Genomic DNA, 21,743 nt, shown 5'->3' with positions numbered 1-21,743 from the left:
TGTCACAGGCTTATGAGGCGTATCTCGGCTTCTCCGTCACGTGTTGAAACCCGGGGGCGTTCAGGAAGCGAAGCCTGTGCACATTTGGGAATTACTGCCGAACTTCGTTGCTTTAGGGGTGGTTTTGATGTTTAACAAGTGCAAGTGTCCACTCATGAGCTTGAGTTTTTCTTTATTTACCCCAGCTCAGACTTGTATATTCATAATATGAACGTAGTCCTTTCAGGTTTTTCTGACACCAGAAAACACTTTTAGGACTGTCACTAATACAGTAGGAAAGGATTTCTCTGCAGTGTCTATTTAATGTGTGTCTACTTTTAAGTGTCTTTTTTTTTTCCTACCTGCACACACCTCTACAGACATCTCTTCTGACTGTTAACCCATCACTACTTTTTTTATGTTGCAGGTACTCTGCAGGTACCAGCACATCTGGAATATTGATCTGCGCTTTCGCCCGGCTTTCCTTGGTGGCATAATGAAAGCAACTGGTAGGCAGATATGGGGAGATACCTTCTTCAATAGTAGAACAACAGTGAGCAAGGTCTTAGTAAGTGCAGAGCCAACAGAGCCAGCTTTAAAGTAAGTTGTGGCACCAAATTAACAAATTAAGTCTAGGACTGTGGAGCTCAGCAGTGACTGAGAAAGCAGACACAAGGATTTCATACACTGCAGCTATGCTGTTCATGGCACGTACAGTCTATGCCAAAGTTTGTCAGTTCTAAAATTGGATGGTGCTAATAATTTGACATGGAACGTTTTCCTAAAAGTTCTCTGTTGAGTTCAAACCAGAATTAATTTGCGGAACACTTGCAGTTTGTAGTACGCATGAAGGATCCAAGTATGCCATAAAATAGTACTTGTGGCCTTATCAGAACAAGTTAATCACTGAGATTTATAATCTATAAAACATTAAATTAACAAGCCTCTATATTTGTTTACCCATGCATTAGTACTTGTTTAGCTTAAAAGTCACCTGAATCAATATCAGTCCCCGCTAGGGCATTTGTACCTTGGTTTAAAACTGATTCTGCCAACTTAAAGGGTCGATCTGTGCAAAAGCAAAATAAGTCATGTTTAAATCCTAGCGTTATCTTTGGTAAAACTGTGTATGCTTCAGTAGGCCAACATTATACTCCTCCTTAGGCACGTGTGTGGGTGAGGTCTAATGTGTGCAGTTTTGTTTTGTCCAGTGTTACTGTAATAGAGTTGAAAATCTCAACAGAACTTTTTCTGAAAGGTAACAGGCCCCCAGCAATGTTGCCAAAGCGTGCAGAATACTTGCTGAAGGACGTAAAAAGGATGGCAAAATACTACCAAGTGCCTGTACAAATTTCAGCAAGTGACTTCCAACGGATCATTGCTGCAAGTAAGAAAGAAACTTAACTCAGCTGTTATCTTGCAACTCCAGCACTTCTGGTTCACATTCTCCGTAACAGTAAAGGTGAATTCCTTGCCTCTTCCTGTATCTGTGAGCAATATGAGGTACGTGGATTTTTAACCATAAAAGAGATTTCTGGAGATAAATGGTTGTAAATGATATTAGCATGGAAGATACTGTGAATCAACATAAGCTTTACTGTCTGGGGGCTGTTACAGAGAGGATCATACTGTTCATAGGTAGTGCTTGTGCAGACCGCATCTGTTCCTGGTCCTGTGCCTTCTTTCAGTATGTTTCTCTGTCTTCCCACTAATGTCAGGCACTCTTGGGGCCATGCGCTTCCTCACAGCCATTGATATGACACAACCACAATACCTGGAACCCTTATCTAGGGAATTCTGGATGCGGTTTTGGTCACAGGTCAGTATTTTATGAAGCCAATTTCTTGATTCCTTCTCTGTCACCTTTCCTGTCCCACTTTGTTCAAATGTGGAATTAAAGCAAGAGAAAGGAAATGTCTTTTAATGAAAAGTCATAGCAGGAAATGTAAAGTTATAGGTTCAGGAGCCATTACAAGGAAAGAACTAACTTACACACAGCTTAATTTGCCTTCTTTTAGATATGTAATATATGGTGAGTCCTGTGGGCTGAGTGGATCAGTAGTTCATATCGGAAAGCACTCAATACACTCCTAGATGAGGTGACTTAACTTTTTCTGAGGAAAGTTCTCCAGAAACTAGTATTGGTTTGTTTGGGTTTTTTTTCCTTAGAAAACTTGCTTTCAAGTCCAGAGCTGAGCTTTTGTTCTTATGTACTGAACTACTTCTTTTATTCTTTTACCAGCATGAAGATGTCAGTGAGCCGGAGAATATATTGGCTGTAAGTGTCTCCTTTCCGTTGGTGCTTCTGTGTTTCTGACTTAGATTCTTATTGATGGCTTGGATCAGTAATAGACAGGAAGACAGCTTAGTCAAATGATTGTTTGGAGTTTTGAAAGATTTCTGCTGGAAGGAAGTGGATTTAATTTCCCTAGCAGTTGTTTGTAACGGCTTTAGGGTTTTCTTGCCTGTGCTTTGAATGACACTCAGAACCAGAATCTCCTTTTTTGTTAATTCATGTGGTGAGATACCCAGGATGGACAATGAATTATGTGTTAATACTGTGCTGTTAACAGTGGTGAAAGTGTGAACAGTGTCTCCAGAAAGCATTGAGGTTTTGCTGCTATATGAAATCTTCAGGTGAAATGCAACACTTTGGGGAAGTTGACTTTCCTTGGAGTGCTGGAGCCAGGCTTTACTATGAAGTTCAGTGCTGTCTTGCCCTTTTGGATGCATAGAAATTGTGCTCTTTTGATGTATTTTCTCTTGCTGTTTAGATTTTGCTTATTACAGTGAAAGCTGTAATGGCATGTAAGTTACTATACCACAAGATCCTCTTTGTAAGGGCACTCGTTTCTACTTTTAGAAAACATCTACCTTTACCTTTGGCCACTTTATCTCATTTCTGGGTAGCAGAGGCACATAGGAGGAAAAAAAGATACAGCAGTGACACTAGCAACTGTTTAACCTCTGTGAGTTACAGTCTCTTTCATGCAGTATCACTTATAGATCCTGTGTGGCTGTATTTGCCATACTGTTTTGTCTTGGCAGGCTTGGACAGCAAGATCTGCTTTTTCAAAATAACTTTTTTTTGGGGGGGTGAGGTTACCTAGTAAGTCATTGGATCAGAGGTTAAACTTAGTATTTCTCTCTTTTTTTTTACTTTTTTTTCTGTTTAGGAACTCTTGAAACAAAGTGCAGATTTGGGGCTTGGAAGTTTAAAATATCCCTTCTACTTTGTATCTGAGAGTTGGTAAATGATGAATGGGTTGGGAATACGGCAAGACAGTTGTGCAAGAAGTGCTTTAAGAGTATTTTGTAATTTTTTTGATAATAGACTTTGGGTGATAATACTGAATAGTAAATTCATTAGATCATAGTAGGAATTAGAATGTTTAGTAATACTCTGAATTATATCATCTTTTCTCAGGTTGCCAGACAGGCTGGGCTATCATCAGAGCTTGCCCAGAAACTGCTTAAAATGATTTCATCCCCTGAAGTGAAGAACCGACTGAAAGAGACAACAGAGGAAGCCCTAAAATATGGGGTAAGATGCTTCCAATGCCACTTGGCATTCACAGCTATGCATTCCTTCCCTACTAAGAGTACTGGGAAGCAAGAAACAACAAAGGTGACAATTAGAAAGCACTACAGACCATCTCTCTTAGGTGGTCTTTGCTCCTTGAACGTGTGAAAGCTGACTCTGTTGTTGGTAGCTTATCTCACTGTCATTTGGGAAACCAAGGTTGACCTATTCAGCTCATTCCAGCTGGACACCAAGGATGGGGAGCTACAGGACCCAAGAGATACAATTTATTGCTACTTGACATAAAACTGTGGATTTACCAGGCTGCTTTTTTTGTTCCTTCAAAAGGGGCAGAAGGGGAGGAAAAAACAGTCAAAGTTTTTGCTTTTTATTCCTGAAGACTGATCATTTGTCTGCAAAAATGTCTCTCATTATAACACTCTCTGTTTCATCTCCATGGTGTCAATAGGCTTTTGGGATGCCTGCTGTTGTGGCGCATTTTAATGAGGAACATCACCTCTTTTTTGGCTCTGATCGTTTAGAGCTACTAGGCAACGTTATAGGTGAGTGTACCTAATAACATCACTTTTGGTTTCATGCTTTCACCCTCTTTTAATGAAATATGTCATACAGCTAAATAAAACACTCTTAAGGTCTTTCAAATATTACATAATGTTAGATATTCTTCTCATGGGTTGAAACTGACTGGAATGTATCTCAGTACAGTTAGAGCAATGAAAGTCACTATGGTAGTCACTAATCCTAATCTGAATGTTATGGCCTGGTTTCTAGTCTCATCTCCAAAGACGTCAGCAGATTTTTCCTTTTGTTTCTCTGACTCCCCAGCCTTCCAACCCTTTTTCTCTTCCTTACCCTCGGCCCTTCAGAAAAATGAGTCCTGAAAAGATCTGGCTTTACTTTTATGTGGAGTGCCACAGGCCTGCAGAATCTCTCATCTGTGACAGAGGAAAATAATTCTTCTGTACAGCTTCAGTTGTGACTGGACAGTGAAGGATTTATGCAGCTGGCTGAAGCATGCCAAACAAGATCTAAATCAGTAGTTACCCTTCAGAAGAGGAGTAGGAACAATCATCTTACTGCAGAAACGTGACTGGCCAATCACTTCTATGTATTAAATTTTAACTTGCTCTGTTGTGCTGGTTTGCCTTGCAGGTGAAAAATGGCTGGGACCAGTTCCCTCAGTTCCAAGCCCCAAGATGTGAAAAGTCCTGGGGAAATACATAACAGTGAAAATACTTACGTACATGGTCAATCATCAGCAATTATCCAAATGTATTCAATTTCTGGGAGAGAAGGTTTTCTCATCTCCAACAGCTAACTTTACAGCTCAGTTTTATCTCTAATTATGAAGAAGTTCAAGGTTTGCCAGTATTGCCAGTCTGGTGAGGTCTTTATCAATACAAATATGCTTCTTTTCTTTCAACAGATTAATGATTAAAATTAAAGATTAAACATTAAATATTTAACTTCTTGGTGATGAAACATTCTTCTTCCCTAATTAGTTCTCTAAAAGCATGAGGATTAAATTGTTGTTACAGGACTGTGATCTCTGGATTTCTCATATCTTCCTGCTTATCCTTTAGAAACACACACACACACACACACAGCCTAAAAGAAGCTGGTCATACTCTTCTTTTATTTTAAGTCCAAGATACGACATAGACACTAGAAGCACAGGACAAGGTAGCTTATGCTTCCTTTTACTCTGCAGCATGGCAATTGCAGGGGACACAAGAGAGAAGAGAGAAAGAGTGAGGGACAGTTCAAGCCCAAAGATAAACCTGGAGAACAAATCACATATTTCAAAAGGAACTGTCCCACTTCTGGACAGTATTTTATACACCTTGCTCTGCAGTGACTGACATTTGAGGAGACCACCACACACATGCATTCTCAGGCACCAGCCCCAGACCTTGCAGGGGCTTTTAATTAATGCCAGTTTTGCAGTAATGTCTTTGGAAGACAATGATGAATACCAGTGAAGTTTACAATTAAGTTTAGTTGGTAACTGAACCACACTGTGTTTTGCTTCCTCAAGGATGGCCTAATTGCTGCCTACCCAAAGCTGATTTGGATGTGGCTACGAGGCACTTTCCATCATATAGTCTGCAGATGGAAAAATATGCAAACAATACGACTAAAACCAAAACGCTTTCATTTTTCACTCTCCTCTCCAATTACAGTAGTTAGAAATTTCACACTGAATAGTTTGAACCTGGCCCTGTATTGGCTGAATTGGAATAATGCACTAGAATTAATTTGATTAGCATGAGGCTTGAATTTTCAGTGAGTCCTGGCTGTCTCTGATGCATCACTGAAGGAAGCAGAAGAATTAGCAGCAGCTGGAATTCCAGTTTTTTGTCTCTTTCTGAACTTTAAGGTAAAGTATATTCATGTTTGTTCACTCAAACACCAAATCCTGGAACAAAGCATCAGAAAAAAAATATGTATATCCTTTATGTTCTGACAGCTGTAAGTGCTGTGGGAGTAGCATTTGTTCCACCATCCACAATTTTTCCTTCTTACACCTCTCACACCACCTTACACCTCAGCTCTTCAGGAAATATCCTATAATTTGAAAACTCCTTCTTCCTTTTCACCAGTGCACCCCAACTTTGGGCAAATCCAGCCTGGAATTTAAGGAAATTTTTGTGAGACATAGGAGGCTACATTCATTTAGGAGTTAGAATGACAGGGAAGTTAGCATGTGTGTAGATGCCATAGGTTTCTTTGAGTCCTTTGTGAAATAATTTTTGTTACTATTTCTCCCCTGAAATTTGCTAGTCTCTAGTTAGTGCTATGAAACTGATTTTGAGGTTCTGAAAAACATGGAATGACTGCAACATCGCTTTAAGCCAGATCACCCCAGTGACCTGAAGCCACTGCCATAGGCAGAGCTGTCTCAGAAAGGGGTAAAATGGGAGGTCATGAACTCTGGTGGGAGGGTGGGGAGGATGCAAGGAACACCTTGAAATAATCTCACAGTGAAAGCCAGGGTCTCATGAAACTGTCATTTGAACCAGCTTGACTGAAAATAAAACCAGCCTTTGTGGCAGAACGTTGATCTGGCAGATGGACCAAATGAGATGGATTTTATAGACTGCTATGTATTTCCCAAAAATTATGTTAAAGGCCCTTAGACCTACTTGAAATCAGTGGAAATGAAATGCTCAAAGCCTTAGGTACTAAAATAGTACTTAAATACTATTGAGATAAAGGAAACCCAAACCCAGGATTTTCCTTACATCGCTTATTGCCTGTGATAGCCGCTAGTAAGTGGTTACAGCCCTTGCATTTGTATCAGTGAGTATGCATATCGTTGCAACTCTGACTATACCTACTTGGAGCAAAAGTTTTGGGAGCAAAGCTTTGAGGAAGTTCTACCTCTTGTTTAGGCAACCTTGCTCCTGCATTAGAGACCTGATCATAAGCACAAGCTCTTGGCAGACACCGTGGTGATGACCCCAGTAAACACTGGCTGACAGCTACGCTCTCATTCTCAGTACTCCCCTTTGGTGTAGTGTGCATTTAAGTAGTCTCAGCGGTGAGCACCAGCTTCTTTACCTGGTTTCCCTTTCTGATCTTCTGTCTGTGTGAGTCTGCTGCAGCACCAACGGCCACCGCCACATGGAGCTGAGCTGTTTGTGTGCTCTGAGTGCCACCAGGTGGCAGCGCAGTTCAAAGTCAAGCATTAACTGAAAAAACATTGAGGATCTAAACTTGTGTCTATCAGGCATGGGGGTAAATGCTTAGCTTATCAGGCTAAGCAGTAATAAGAACTGCCAGCTATTTTGGAATAGCTGAAACAATTTTCTTCCATAAAAATAACACCTCTTCTTCTTAGCTGTATACCAAACTAGTTCCTCAGAGCCTCACATCCACATCACTTTCAAGATAGCATGCTGTTTAGCTATCAAACCAGTGAGCATAATGGGCAAGGAAAGGGACTTGGAGCCAAAAGAGCGACTCTTAGCGATGTAGGCAAAAGTGGACTATGAACTCCAGGGAATAAACCTGGAGTTGTGTTCCCCTTTTGCTTTATTACAGACCTCACCAGGAGGTTCAGACCCACTTCCCATGTCTGGAAAAGCTGTGAAACTGGCATGGAGAAGTAGGTCCCACCAATGCTAGATTGAAAGCAAAAAAACAAGTGCAGACATAGGCACGAAGTCAAAACATAGGCAAAAGAAAGTGGTTCAGTAAAATAATAAAACCATAGGAAGCAGAGGATAGGTGCAGAGAAAGCTAGGTGTCATCCGAGCAAAGAAATGGTTACTGAAAAGCTGATGGTGTGATAGGGGATGCATGTTAATGTGAAGAAGTTTCCTCTGTTGTTCTGGTTTTTTTGTTTTGTTTTGTTTGTCACCAGACATCTGCTAGTTTCATTTGAAGCCTTCTCTTTATTGTGTTGGAAACCAAGTGAATAATGGCTCCCTGTACCACTTTACCGTGCTTTTTGTGACACTATGGACTCTTAATGTATTTCTTATATAGACTCTTAATGTGTTGCGGCCAGCAGGTCAAGGGAGGCAATTTGTGGCCAGAAGGTTGAGGGAGGTGATTCTGCCCCTCTACTCTGCTCTCATCAGACCCCACCTAGAGAACTGTGACCAGTTCTGGTGCCCCCAGTACAAGAAGGACATGGAGCTGTTGGAGCAAGTCCAGAGGAGGGCCATGAAGGTGATCAGGGGGCTGGAGCACCTCTCCAATGAGGGCCGACTGAGAGTGTTGGGGCTGTTCAGCCTGGAGAAGAGAAGGCTCTGGGGAGACCTTCTTGTGGCCTTCCAGTTCCTGAAGGGATCCTACAGGAAAGCTGAGGAGGGACTTTTTAACAGGGCAGGTAGTGACAGAACGAGGGGAGATGGTTTTAAACTGGAAGAGGGTAGATTTAGATCAGATATTAGGAAGACATTCTTTACTGTGAGGGTGGTGAGACACTGGCACAGGTTGCCCAGGGAAGTTGTGGATGTCCCCTCCCTGGAAGTGTTCAGGGCCGGGCTGGACAGGGCTTTGGGAAACCTGGTCTGGTGGGAGGTGTCCCTGCCCATGGCAGAGGGGTTGGACTGGATGAGCTTTAAGGTCCCTTCCAACCCAAACCAGTCTGTGACTCTATTCTATGATTATTAACTGTGAAGCCGTACAGTACTTGCTGCACTCTTTCGGTGAGGCCAGTGATGGCCCAGGGGCCTGTCTCCACCCTGAGACATGGGCCTACAGCAATTCTCCATGTCCATTACCTGTGCTCCTCACCCAGTGTGCACTGGGACAGTCCTCCAGCGGTGACCTCAGACGCAGCACAAAATGGAGGCCTGCAGAACAAGGCAGTTCTTTAACCTTCCCCTGCGAGCACCTCCTTATTGTCCTTTCAACCCTCAGCAAGCAAAGCCTCCTAAATTAAGTCTCTCTTTTCTCCCATCCTTATTTCTGTGCAAGTGAGAAGGAAACATTTTATTAAAGCACTTACTGGATTATGGTGCTGAGCATCTGCTTTGCTGCCTTTTCCTTTTCCAGTGGAGCCAGCAACACTGCTGGAAGGAAGCAACCTGCTTCCTAGAAGGGAACCAAGCACAGAACAATAAAGAAATAATCAAGAGGATATACCAGGAGCTGCACACATAGCTGGTTTTACCCCAAACTTTCCACAGATCTGTGGCTCATCCACAGGTAAGAATGAAAGGAATGTATCTACACTCAACTTGACTAATGTTACCTTCACCTACTTCTCATTCCAGCTTGAGACACAAGGAAAATGACTACTTGGCTTCCATTTCTTAAAAAAAACCAACATTGGCCACTGGTTCCAGACCGCATTTCAATGCCACACCTGTTCTGGCTATAGCTTCTTGTCTAAAGAAGCTATGTCTACAGCTATCTAATGAGCAATGAAGGCATTCTCCAACTTTACTAAATGTTTCCATCAGTCCCATTTTCAATTTCTGTATCAGTCTACTGTTATACACAAAAGACAGTTTAAAATAATATAGCAGGTTCCAGTAGGTGACAGCACCATACTGTCAAGCTAAGAAATGGCATTACTGAATACATCCGTGCAACCTGAATGCTTTATCCTTAGGAATACACCTTGTGAAGCAGAGTCTAATCTCATGATCTCACAGTGTTTCTCTTATCCTCCCTCAGCCCCCTCCAGATTCCCACATCTGACCTCATGGTGTAAGGAACTTGCCTATCATCACATATCAACACCATGGCAAAAACTTTGCAAAATTTACAAACTTAAGTCATTCATTTGCTTTCTGTAGTGATCTTATATTCATCATACACATTTCACAAGAAACGAGTATGAAGCTTTAACATAATAGCCCTCTTCAACCAGTCTAGTTCATTCTTAGGTCACCCTCCATCCTATGCTCGAAGGATGGTTTAAAAATCATTAAATATAATTTCATAAATAGTATAGCTTCTGGCCGTTTATGCATAGCTGTATTGCAGCAGTAAACCTGTATTATAACTCTTTTCTTTGAATCAGAGAAAAATGGAAAGAGTTTGAATTAAAGAGTTGGTGTCAGTGTGGAATGTGCTAAGGGGGCAGAAGGAGCAGACAAATTACTTTGACGGCTTCTTACACACCATTCAATAAGAAAAGCTGTCAAATTCAGCTAATGAGGGATTCCTGCACTAAGATGGTAGGCCAAGATGCTCTTCACAGAAACATTTTTTTCTATTTTAACTATACATGATCATACCATTATTTTCTAGGGAACAGATGACATGCAACTGTGTGTCAGCAGTTTTTCAAAGGTAGACTATCCCCTTTCCCAATTTCATGCTGTAATTTAAAACTCCAGTGTTTAAAAACAAAATTGGTAATTCATTGCCATTTGTTGCTAAACTGTGGCTTTAAACAACATGAATTTGTAGTACCATGGTTCTCCATTTTTCATACATCCCAGCTCCAGTACTTTGAAATTTAGTTATGATCTCTTTGTAGACAGTGTGTAATAGACCAAATAATTGAATAAAAAAACATCCAAAACAACTATGCACATTAACTCAATTAGAAGTGTCTTAAAGAAAGTGTTAAGGAAGGTTACAGCTGAATTTATATCCTGGCCTTGAGGCTAGAAAGAAAGTCACTTCTGCCCCATGTGATATGCACTGGCATATGAGATATGTTGATGCTTTAAAGCCCACTCAGAAAACAGCAGTTTTGGCAATGGCAGCTCTCTCTATCTAATTCTGGTAGCATGATGACCACAGACTGCTGCTATTTTTTTTCCTTTGTAACTTTGCTCTCTCAATCTGAATGCAAATCGGAGAATCCAATGGGATAACATGGGTTAGGAATTCTAGAATCATTCAGTGTAAGATCCAGACTTACAGTGGGCATCCAAAACATTTTTGATTTCTTCATAAAAAAGCAGTTTGGTCTGATTTTACACAGTCCATTAACTGTGGCTCAATAGTTACTGTACTAACTATTGTATTGTAATAATAGTTATTTTATTAATTATAGTTCTTGTAGAATAGCTCACTAAAGGGCAAAACTAAAACACCTGGATACGGTGTCCCAAGGTGGTTTTTTTTCTTTCAGTTTAGCTTAACTCTGGCATTTCTTCAGTTTATTATGCCTGGTTATGGATAATTACAGTTCTTCCCTGTTGCATAGATTAACCAAATTATCAATGTTCATTTAAATGTTATTTTGTCTAGGAATATTAACATGTATTGCCACACTTGATCTTTTACTATTTAGTCTTCTATCAGGACTGGCTGTAGTAACAGATAGTAGAATTTTTAGTATTTGCAGAAAACCAAATTTATCATCCCTGTTGGTTCTTTCCCCCTATAATTTTTTAGCACAACAAATTGCTCTTAATATTATCTTCTTCTAGCCTAAGAACTGTCAGAATTTCTGAAAAATAAAATTTCAAAAACTTTGGAATTCCTAAGGGCAAAATTTCACCTCGTACTTAGAAAACGCAGGCTCAACTCTGCTACCTCATGTACCTCACACACACGTGTAACCTTTTATTCCTCCCTCTCTGCCCCTTCCTTCAGTACCACAAACACATTCTAAATGCATTTAGTGGCATCATCAAGCTTTCTTACTGCAGTCAGCAATGGCACTCAAGACTGTATCTCTACAGTCTCCTGATTAGGTGAGTTGATTTCAACTAGTCAGAAAAGCATACACTATGTTTATCCCTTTTAACTATGGCTCTCCTGGCATAAATCAGAAGTTCATATACAAACCTGCCTATTTATTGGTATCCTTTATATACTTTTTTTTAAATGTCTTCACTGAAGATATAAGAGTAGATAAATTACAGCAAAAAATCATCAGTCCTGCAGGGTGCAGCTCTCTCACCATGCCAAGGTACTGAAAAGCCACAGTGAAAGTTTTGCAGTGTATCAGATCACTGCCATTGACCATGGAGTACATAAAACCTAAAAATTATGATGAACTTTACATCACATTCTCTGTAATGATTATTCTCAGTGACGTATATTAACGACGTATATACCTGTGGGACAATAAGGAGTCAGCAGATAAGGAAACTATCTGGGAAGAGCAGCAGAGGCCCCTGATAGCGTCCCTACTTCCAATATCCATAATAAAAGGCTATTGGCTAGGCTGAATAACCTAGCACTCCTCTAGTGGAGAGTATACTGAATCAGCAGCTCTTTCCCCAAGGTGTCAATGTGGGAGCTCAGAGGAAGCTGGGTCTCTACTGCCAACCTAGCACTTGGATCTGGATCTGAACTTTTATAGCTCAACTACAGCTCTAGGATCCAGTGGGATTTTCTGGCAAGAAAATAATGCAAGAAGGAAAATGTTGCACAAGTACTAGAGGGGTAAAAGGAGAGAGAACTCAAGCCAATATAATAAAAGTTTCTAGTGGATCACTTCCACTGGGCTTTACATGACACAGTTAGATGGGAGTGAAAAGTGGGTATGTGGAAAGATCACAGTTGAATTAAGCTATGGCCTATGGCTGGGGAGATGTAACAGCACTGTTAAAAACAGCACTGTGTTATGTCTGTGCTTGTGAGAGCTCTTGGAGAAACGGAGGGCAATGGGAACTGCAGTTGCCCACAAAGTCAAAAGGAATGTGAAATCTTTTACTTGGTGACAATAAACAACTTCTGACACTCAAGCAAAACAAATTAGTTTGCATTTACAATAATTTTCTGCTCCCATTAGCAATTATCATCACAAGTAAACACAAGCTGTTCGTTCACTTTTGGCAGAGAACCATCTTTCACACCTGTTTGGTCTCAGTGCAGTGCCACAAAGGCAACGGGAGTGAATGAAGCTCAAACATTTGTGAGGGGAGCTGTGGCGTCTAATAACCCCAGACCTGTGGAAATGGTAGCCTGGACAATGCCATTCAAGGCCTTTGAAAGCCCTCACACCACAAGGCACAAAGCAGTTACTGCCTTTATGGTGTAATTTCCACATCCTTAAAAAAGAGAGTTTCATGGTGTGGGGCCTCCTGGCCTTACAGTATTGAATTATCACTCTTGCTCTGAGCTGATGACACTGAACTGTATCTTCCTAGCCTTCAACACAAGGATCTACAGAACCTTATTCCCAACTTCTCCCTCTTAATAGCAGCTCATTAGCTGTTTTCTGCTGTGAAGGCTCCTGACACGCTGCTTTTTCATATCACCACATTTCACACCTTTATGTCTCTCCCTCAGGACAGGTAGGCTCTGTATATAGCACCCCACTTCCTAATTACAGCATATGACATGGCTTTCTTCTTCCTCTGCATGATCAATAAATCTGCTTATTTTTCCTGCTCTTCCAGTTTCAGTACCAGCCCCTTGAGTTCTCTTGTGCCTTTAAGTAGACAAGCACTCAAGCTGTGAGTTGTTCTGCAGAAGTGGAGAAATCTTACACAACATCTCACAGAACAGAGGTCTCTGCAGAACATCTCACTGTGTCAAATCTTCACTGCTGTTGCTACGATACAGGCAAATTTAAGCAGGGATCTGATGACCACTCTTGAGACCTCAGACAGGGCTGCGGCAGACTGAGATATACCTAACTCTGTCTTCAAAGTAAATTGGCTCTACTTTCTGACTCTTGTAGTCTTTTTTGATAATTCCTTTTCACACAATTCTTATACAGATTTCATTGTTCCTTCCAACCAACTCCTCCTTGCCATCCACATAATCCCTACTATCTCTTACCATCTCAACCTGTTCTTATTCAAGTATCTTTTACCAACAAATGTTAAGTTTTGCCTTTCACAGCCCCTACCGACTTCGCAATCTCAAAAGCTTAGCCTTTTCAATCATACTTTTCCAAAATCTTACACAGTTCCTTCAGCCTCATTCTCAAAAACAGGCTGAAACTGATTGAAATTTTCCATAATTTTAGCTTTAGGCTGATGCTTAACAAGAAATGCTTCAATCCCAAACAGTTAATTTTAACAAAGTGAAACACAATTGCAAACAGGGTCCGAGACGGGGGCAGCTGATACAACCTCAACAACAGATACTGCAATAGTTCTGCCTGCTATGGGAATTACTAAAATCATCTCTGCACTGTGAATGGATCCAAGCTGACTTTAATCAACTACTTCAGCTTCAATCAAGTACCACGCTAAGAGCCCAGCCTTGGCAGTCAAAAAGCTCAGTGCAGGTTAGCTGCCCGATTACCCACCTTCTTAGGAGCATACTGCTTTGTTCAGGAAGCACTGTTTCTGTAATTCCCACATCCAAACTATCCAGTTTGGGAGACACTGCATTCCAAAAAGCAACCATTGAGATACATGCTCTCAACAGAAACACATATATACATTAATTCTTTGCAGTCTACTGTAACTCTGCAGTGTGTACAGCGCTACTTATTCATTCTACTGAAACACGCTTCCCATTCTCTCCCCAGTATAGTTTGCATGCTAGCTTCTCTCCCCATTTCTCCAAGTCTATCATCTACCTATGTTTCTCAAACCTTAAGCGCAGCTATACAAAAGATTTTGCCAAACAAATGTGGCTCAACCTCACATGTGCTTCTAGAAGCATCAGCAGAGGCTTTTTTTTCTGGTTTCTTTTTTTACCTGGTGAGCTAGAAGTACTGGGTGTGCAGTCACTGTCATCCAGCCATATACTCTGAACCACTGAATCCTGTTTTGGAGGGCCCTCAAGAGAGCACATCAGCTCCTGGAGAGGGCAAAGAAGACATGTTTTAATAATGCACTTGGTAAAATCAGGGAGGTAGCCTGTTTGTTAGAGATCATACACCCACCCTGTCATTCTCCTCTTCCTCGGAAGTTTCATTTTCCCTCAAACCACTACAACAACTGCTTACACTGGATGAAGAACGTGAGAATGGCTGCATCACACAGTATCCTGAAGTCTGACTCCTGAGCATTCTGCGAAATGCAAGCATTCAACATCATCATGCTTATTGTTACACATGGGCTTGCACTTTTTGTGACACAGATTTATTATATAGCAGTCAGAAACAGTAAAAAGAAATTATTCATCCACAGCTAGTTTTTCCACCTAGGAACAGAATTCCTGTTATTCCTGGCTTGCATTCCTTCATTTCTAGTTGCTACTTCATTTAGTAGAAGCACCACTTCTTGTTTCCATTCTTGATAACCACACAAAAAGACTGAATTTTTAAGTCATGGACCTAAGTGTCTAAAAGCAGAGTGAGTCAAACCACCTGCACTTGAGCACTGTTTACCTCTAGGTATTCATTAAAATCAACAGATGCCCTCATTTTGAAGATCAGAGATTTTAGGAGTTTAGATACAACATGATGAGGTGTTAAACTGCATATAAAGGGAAGGCACTACCCAGCCTGGGCCACCCATTCCCACCATCACTCTCAGCCTATCATGCTTGGTGTTATCTGAAATTCCAGACAGTACAAGGGGACTATAAAAGCACAATGTCATAGAGCTTATAAACAATCACCGCCGTGTTTCTGGACAGTTGTAACAGGAGTAGTCAGGATAGCATATAAACATTAACTAGTATTATAGGATGCTTAATTAGGAAAGTTTAAGGAAGCAATGGGGAAGTAGAAACAAATTACTGACATCTGCATTATTTTAGGATGTCTCATTGCCCAACTATTAGGAACAAGTGCGAAGTTCTTGCACAGACAGGTCAGAACCCTCCTCCTGCTTACAGGTAGGAACATACCTAGGCCCATCCTGGTGATTTTGCATGTGCCCAGTTGCCAGTAGACTGGCTGCTGCTGTAGGTGCATCCCACTAGACTTTTAGCTCCCACAGGGTCATTACAAAGGGAACATTCAAAGCACACTGTATGGGATCACTTGACCACCACTCTCAAATGTCATGGACACTGAGGTAGCCTGGTGCATGTTTCACATCCATCAAGAAAGACTCTTAAGGTCAGCTTCTCCTATATAAGAATTTGGGAACCACTGCTTGCAGTAATCTAGGAGAAAAAGCAGTGCGTGAGGCTGATATGCTTACATGCTGGAAAGTGCACTGTGCATGTAAGCCTAATGTTTATGGTGAAATACTCATTGCCTGCACAAGACCAGCCAATAAGAGAGAGATGAAGTGCTTAAAAATGTTAAGAAACCCCAAAAATCTAAGAGAGGCAAGAAAGATAAGACACCTTTAACATACTAAATATATTTATTCCTTCAGAAACACTGCAAAATTTGGCCAGTCTTGACCTACAAGCAGTAATGAAACCTAAAGTCCCAGGCATATTACATGCCAGCATGCAACAGGGAGAACAGTAAAGATAGGGCCAATATAGGCCAAAGATATTTCCTCAGGAGATTAGGAAATATATTTTGGAGGAAATGAAGGCCAACATGCTTCTCCCTTGGCAGAGCAAATCAATAACATGAATTTAAGTGAGCTGGGACCTAGATTTCCACAAAGTATGTCCTTCTCAGCATCCTTCCTCAGCAGGTTTCTCCATCCTCATTCTCTGCACTGCACTTCCTGACCTATGTCATCCAAAAGCACTAGAGACAGAGGTGGAAACATGTTCTTCTGCTCTTGCCTTCTGCAGGCCAAGCTGTTCTCTTCTCGCTCATCTGAGCGGAGGGGAAGAGAAGGGGAGGTACTCAAGGTGGCCTGCTTCCCCCATCATTAGTAGATGCTCATTCAGTGCCTGCTGACTGGGCAATGGGAAGGCCATAGAGCCAAAATGCTCCAATAGGAGCTATCTGTCCATCTCCCTTTCCCAGGATTCCTGCTCCAGGAACTGCCAGTGGAGAGTTACTTGGTGCCACTTGGTCTCTCCACAGTCCTTGAGGTCCTCTAAGTAAGTTCATGCTTCTCTTAGCCAGGACTCTCATTTCACCCCAAAAGTCTTGCCAGTATCTTCAGTGAGGTAACCAATGACTGAGTAGCATCCGGTCCACTCCTGATTGGCTTGATGTCCCCACTCAGATGTGTCTGAGGAGGGAAAACACACACACAGAAAACCCATGTACTTTTCCTAGGATTTGGACATACACAGTACAGTGCTTGATTTTTCAGATGCAACCCAGAAAGCCTTCTGATCCTGAGGAGTTTCGCTATGTGGTCACTTAGGCTGGGTTCATTCTTTTGAGTCTGTCCCTTGGGAAGAAGGATTATTTGGAAGACTACTGGATAGTGGAGCAGAAAAACTAAGGACAACTGTCCCTGAATGTGGGAGAGAAGACACTGTTAGCCCAAGCGAACAATGCAGTTTTATGGATTGCAGGCTGATCACTGCAGAAGGGTGTGTTGGAAATCAGCATGCATGGACAGAAAGTGCTGGTTTGTTTCTACTGTAAAAGAATTAATCTATTATGTATATGTTCCCTTTGCATTTATTTCCAGGTTGGTTTTAGTAGAACATGGATGAAGTGTTAGATCATTTAAGTCTGGAATCCCAAACGATTACTTAACACCAGCAGCGGCATGCTAGACGTTCCTGCTGTGATGCTATTCCCTGGAGATAACCAGGAGTGAACTGATGACATACTGCTAGGGATAACATTTTTAATATGGGCTGCGTAAACTACTCTAGAACAAGCAGAAACTCTTTTTGCATTAGAAATATGCCTATATCATGATCCTGATTTGTGGTTCCACAGTTAATGAACAATAACTTCAGCAGAACTGCGTCTGAGACAGACTGTTAGAATTACACTACTCGCCTGTTCCTGCAATATTGTGCTAATAATGTCTTGGTGAAAATGGTGTGGTTTACATGGTGGAATTACATGTCCTTGATTCCCTGTCCCTGATATGATGCAGAAGGTATGACTGCATGTGGGCTGGTCCCTAACTCTGAAATCACAACTCTAACTCTGGTTAATCCCCAGTTGTGCAAAACTCCAGGCTACATCCCACCTCATAAACAACCTGTCCAGGAATGGGCAGAATCACCACAACTGTGAAAAGAGTTTTTCTGGTGATCGTACAGGTGGTTTTGAGTCCATGACTGGAAAAAGATGCATAGAGAGAATCCTAAGGACAGAAGCAGACAAGCTGCCAAATCATACAGGTCATGCCTCATGTGCATAAACAATATTCATGCAAGTATTTTTAGTGAAATTCCATGCTGTGATTGCTTTCTGAAAGCATGTGATACCAATTTAAAACAGCCATTGCAGCTGGCTCACCTCCTCGGCTGATGAATGGAGAATGGAGATTGGGAAGTGGGGGAAGCCCACAGTCAAATGCAGAAATCAGGAACAGATGCCAAGAAAGCTTCATCATCTTTTTCCAGGACATGCACACATTCTACAGTAGGGTAACCAAGACTAGCTGAGCTATGAGATGTTTTCTTACTAGGCAGTATTCTTGCTGATTATGCAAGGTTACTTCAGCTACCTAATCAGAGCAAGACTCTCTCATGTATGCCTAGCCAGGAACTTCAAGTTCACTAACAAAGTCCCAGGCCGGATGAGGAAGGGGAGGTGGAATGATGTGGTTATACTGGAATATGGGGGCTGCAGACCAATAAGCAGTGCCACGTCCTGCATTCTGTCTCATCCTTGGCTGCGAGACCTAGCATCTTAAATGGTCTGCATCTCCTAGCTGCGCTCCCATTCTCCTCCTCACCAAAATTTCGGATACCCACTCAACCCAAAAACTACTATCACAAAAACATACTTACCAGAATTCTGCACCTTGGCTGTGACAAAATTCTGGGCAATCCTACAGCATAGAATTGGGTAGCTGAGCTACTGCAAATAGTCACCAGCCTGTAATTCTTAAGGGAGCACTGGGTCTAGTCGGAAAGAAGGCCATTTCTTGTCAGACTTGGCACCTGGAGCTACTACAGCCACAGAGGCCTGGCTCTAGGGCACCTCCTGAAATTTTCTTAGCGCAGCCCCAGTCTTGAGAAAGGGATATGTCCTACTACAAAGTATTCAGTGCCCTTTTTGCCACAGGTCTCATCCAAGCTCTCCTGAAAAAAATCAGGTGTGTCGTACTGTTCAAGTCAGCTGCAGCCTTGGATTTTGAGACGGGCTGCTCTGGAGTCTTGGAAATGTGTATGTGTGGTTTCCGTGAAGCCCTGAAGTATCCTAGAGAGGATCACATCCCAGCATAATACAGCTTAGCAACAGTGAGGCTGCACTATCAGAAAAGTGCGTTTTTCCAGTTTTTTACCATCAGAAACTGGAGAACAATTTTGCAGACTACTGCATGAAGTATTTTGCAGGAAAACACTGGATGTGTATGGTGTGCTTTAGCAATGAAACATAGGTGCAGAACATGAGACCCTGCTGTAACACCTACTGTATCACTCTGGGAGGACTGAAGACAGGCTAGTTCACATTGGTTGGGAGCAGCAGCACGAATCCTGCTTAAAGGGGCAAAACCTGAGTACAACCCAACATCCCAACATACCCTTGTCCAAGCTTCTCCATGAAGCTCCAAAATCACTCCAGAGCAAACTATAGGGGAAACATATACATGAGTAAGCATGAATAATTGGACAGCTAGGGCTTTGTGTATCCTGTTAGATGCAAGCTAACATTACAGTAAAGATAGAGCTAAAATCACCTTTAAGTGGTCCAATCTTCCTTCACTGGGTGTTTAAGAAAGCTGATTTTCTTTCTTACATGCTCAAAATTACTGTGCCACGGCCAGACATCTAACTTTCAAGATGCTGCAATGCCCGATGTGGACAATCTCAATAAAGCCTCCAACAGAGCAAGACATGCACCACACATAAAGCCAATATCAGACACAGTGAGCATCTTTAAAGTATTAAAATTATTTTCAACTCACTTGCTCTTCCTGGTAGGGAACTCTGGGGAGCTGGGACTGGATGATCCATCAGACTTCAGGTCAAAGAAGGTTCCTGGACTGTCCAGCACTTTCTGTATCCTCTCCACAGGGTCTCTGTTGGGACAAAAGAGAAACCAGCTATAGCCCAGAGCCACAGTTAACCACTGTCTATTCTAACCCTTCCTTACAATCCACAGTACAAAGCTGGATCTCTCAGGGAAGCAAATACAGTTGTGTTGGAAAGGGCAGACTCCTTAGATGTGACCTGCTGAGGGCAATGTATTAGAAATGGCCAACTTGAAGTTCCTTCTGAATTGATATAAATGCCTAAATTAATTTCAGTATTCTCCTTTAATTCTTCAACTTTTTCTTCTACCCTGCCCATTTCATTGGTCTTAAGAAGCTTTAGGATTAATTAGAGAGCTTATATATTTATTGCCTAAAGAAAACAGGATTCAGCAAGTTTCCCAGTTTCAGTGTGGTTACAATAGTTTTATTACTACTAGTACTTGTCAAGACACTTCTAAAGAAAGCTGTCTGTGTGAGTAACTGAAAAGTGGGGTTTGTTTAATTAAGGATTAGGAAACTCAGTTTTTTGTTGGGGTTTCTCTCCCTCTGCTTCCTGAAAACTGGAAATTATCCTGACAAAAAACCAATCCTGAAACTAAAACAACTCCGAAAACTTCTCTGAAAGTTCTCCCATGAACAAGTGGGATAGACTGGGTCAGCTCTGTCATCAAAGCCTGCGTATCATCACACTGTAGCTTCAGGGTGAAGCCACACATGACGTGTTGAGCTCACTGTTGCCAGAGACAGAGCCTGCTCCAGCCTCCTCCACTCTTGCTGAGTGTACTTTCCATCAGTTCTATAATTTCTCACACTATCCAACTTAAAGGCTAGTCATTTTGATGCAAAGCTTTTTAAAAAAAATAAAAATCCTTTTTTAAGATATCAGTAGTTTTGTCTATTTGAACTTTTTAACATAAAAACAAATAAACAAGCACCCAACTCCCCCTTCCCCAAGTAAATGCCTTCCATCTGACTCTTATCTAAAAGTGGCAAATACAGGAGAACCAAAAGTTCTGGATCATACTGCAAATATTATGTTCCTCCATCCATCTCCTCCCTTCTTCCTCAAATATTGATTCTCCATATATCCAAATGTCCTTCTGTCTTTTGTTTGTGTTGTCATTTGTCCATTTCTCCATTAGCAGATAATCAGGCTTTTCTTCCCATTTCAAGTTCTCATTCCTGTCAATTCCTTTTCTGTCCTTATATGTGCCTTTCTGTCTCCCTTTTCTCATCTTCTCCTGGTTTGGTTTTTTGCCTCTTGGTCTCATCTTCCCATGGCTCATACCTCTTTTCCTCCTGTATATTCTCAATGCCAATGGCACTACTCCGTCGCCCATGGAAGCGGCTGGCTCGAGTACGTGATGGGCTCCTACCAGGCAAGGCAAAAGACTAGAAAAAAGAAAAGTGTGACAGAAAGGAGGGAGGGCAACAAGACAGCGAAAACTGTGGAGAACTGGAAGCATGGGAGAGGGAGTTTCCAGATCCTCTCCTTTACTCAGCAATACAATAGCACAGCCCAGCTCCATCCGTGCAAGAAGTACTTTCTGTCAGTGAGAAAAAGCAGCTAGGGCTTACAAAGGTGGTAGGAGAAAGTGACAGAGAGATATAGAAACAAAAGCAGAACAAGATACATAGCCAGCACACAAAGAAAGGCTCAGGAAGGGCCGCATCCCCATTCGATGAGAGAAGGAGAAGCAGAATCAGAAAGGCAGAGAAAACTGGAAGTTACAGGAGAGAAGGAGGCAGCGAACCCAAGTCATTACAATTCCATGACTTTGTTGTGCTGACATAAACAATGTGCACTGCTTAGTGAACTGTCACCAAGAAATTTCCACACTGAAAGGCACCTTCTTGGTTTCCTCAGAGATTTATTTTTTTTTATAGTTTGCCTGTATTGACATCACTAGTGCAGAGACCATAATCAGCTGGATGCACTTTGGCCGAGGTAACCATAC

General features: G+C 41.7%; 2 protein-coding genes across 2 annotated transcripts in view; one reads left to right on the top strand and one right to left on the bottom strand.

Annotated features, from left to right (window-relative positions):
• Positions 1 to 406: 406 nt before the first annotated feature.
• On the top strand, positions 407 to 4,725 carry GSTK1 (glutathione S-transferase kappa 1; the record flags this gene model as incomplete). Its single annotated transcript, XM_010190605.1, has 7 exons — positions 407 to 488; positions 1,238 to 1,366; positions 1,698 to 1,798; positions 2,222 to 2,257; positions 3,407 to 3,523; positions 3,972 to 4,065; positions 4,676 to 4,725. Coding segments are annotated over 7 exons (609 nt in total), but the record flags the coding sequence as incomplete, so codon positions are not given.
• A 4,083-nt stretch (positions 4,726 to 8,808) lies between these two features.
• RAP1GAP (RAP1 GTPase activating protein) overlaps positions 8,809 to 21,743 on the bottom strand; it is a 36,218-nt gene continuing 23,283 nt past the window's right edge. Inside the window, exons 16-22 of the mRNA XM_010190603.1 lie at positions 21,074 to 21,177; positions 19,982 to 19,984; positions 19,717 to 19,830; positions 14,745 to 14,871; positions 14,557 to 14,659; positions 8,988 to 9,073; positions 8,809 to 8,832 (exon numbers count right to left, since the gene is read on the bottom strand). Coding sequence (XP_010188905.1) covers positions 8,809 to 8,832; positions 8,988 to 9,073; positions 14,557 to 14,659; positions 14,745 to 14,871; positions 19,717 to 19,830; positions 19,982 to 19,984; positions 21,074 to 21,177 — 561 coding nt within the window. The remainder of the gene's footprint in view (positions 8,833 to 8,987; positions 9,074 to 14,556; positions 14,660 to 14,744; positions 14,872 to 19,716; positions 19,831 to 19,981; positions 19,985 to 21,073; positions 21,178 to 21,743) is intronic.

Source organism: Mesitornis unicolor, unplaced genomic scaffold (genome assembly GCF_000695765.1).
Source record: "Mesitornis unicolor isolate BGI_N332 unplaced genomic scaffold, ASM69576v1 scaffold32998, whole genome shotgun sequence".
Lineage (NCBI taxonomy): Eukaryota > Metazoa > Chordata > Aves > Mesitornithiformes > Mesitornithidae > Mesitornis > Mesitornis unicolor.
The sequence above is the reverse complement of the archived record's forward strand: the minus strand, read 5'-3'. Positions and strand labels throughout refer to the sequence as shown.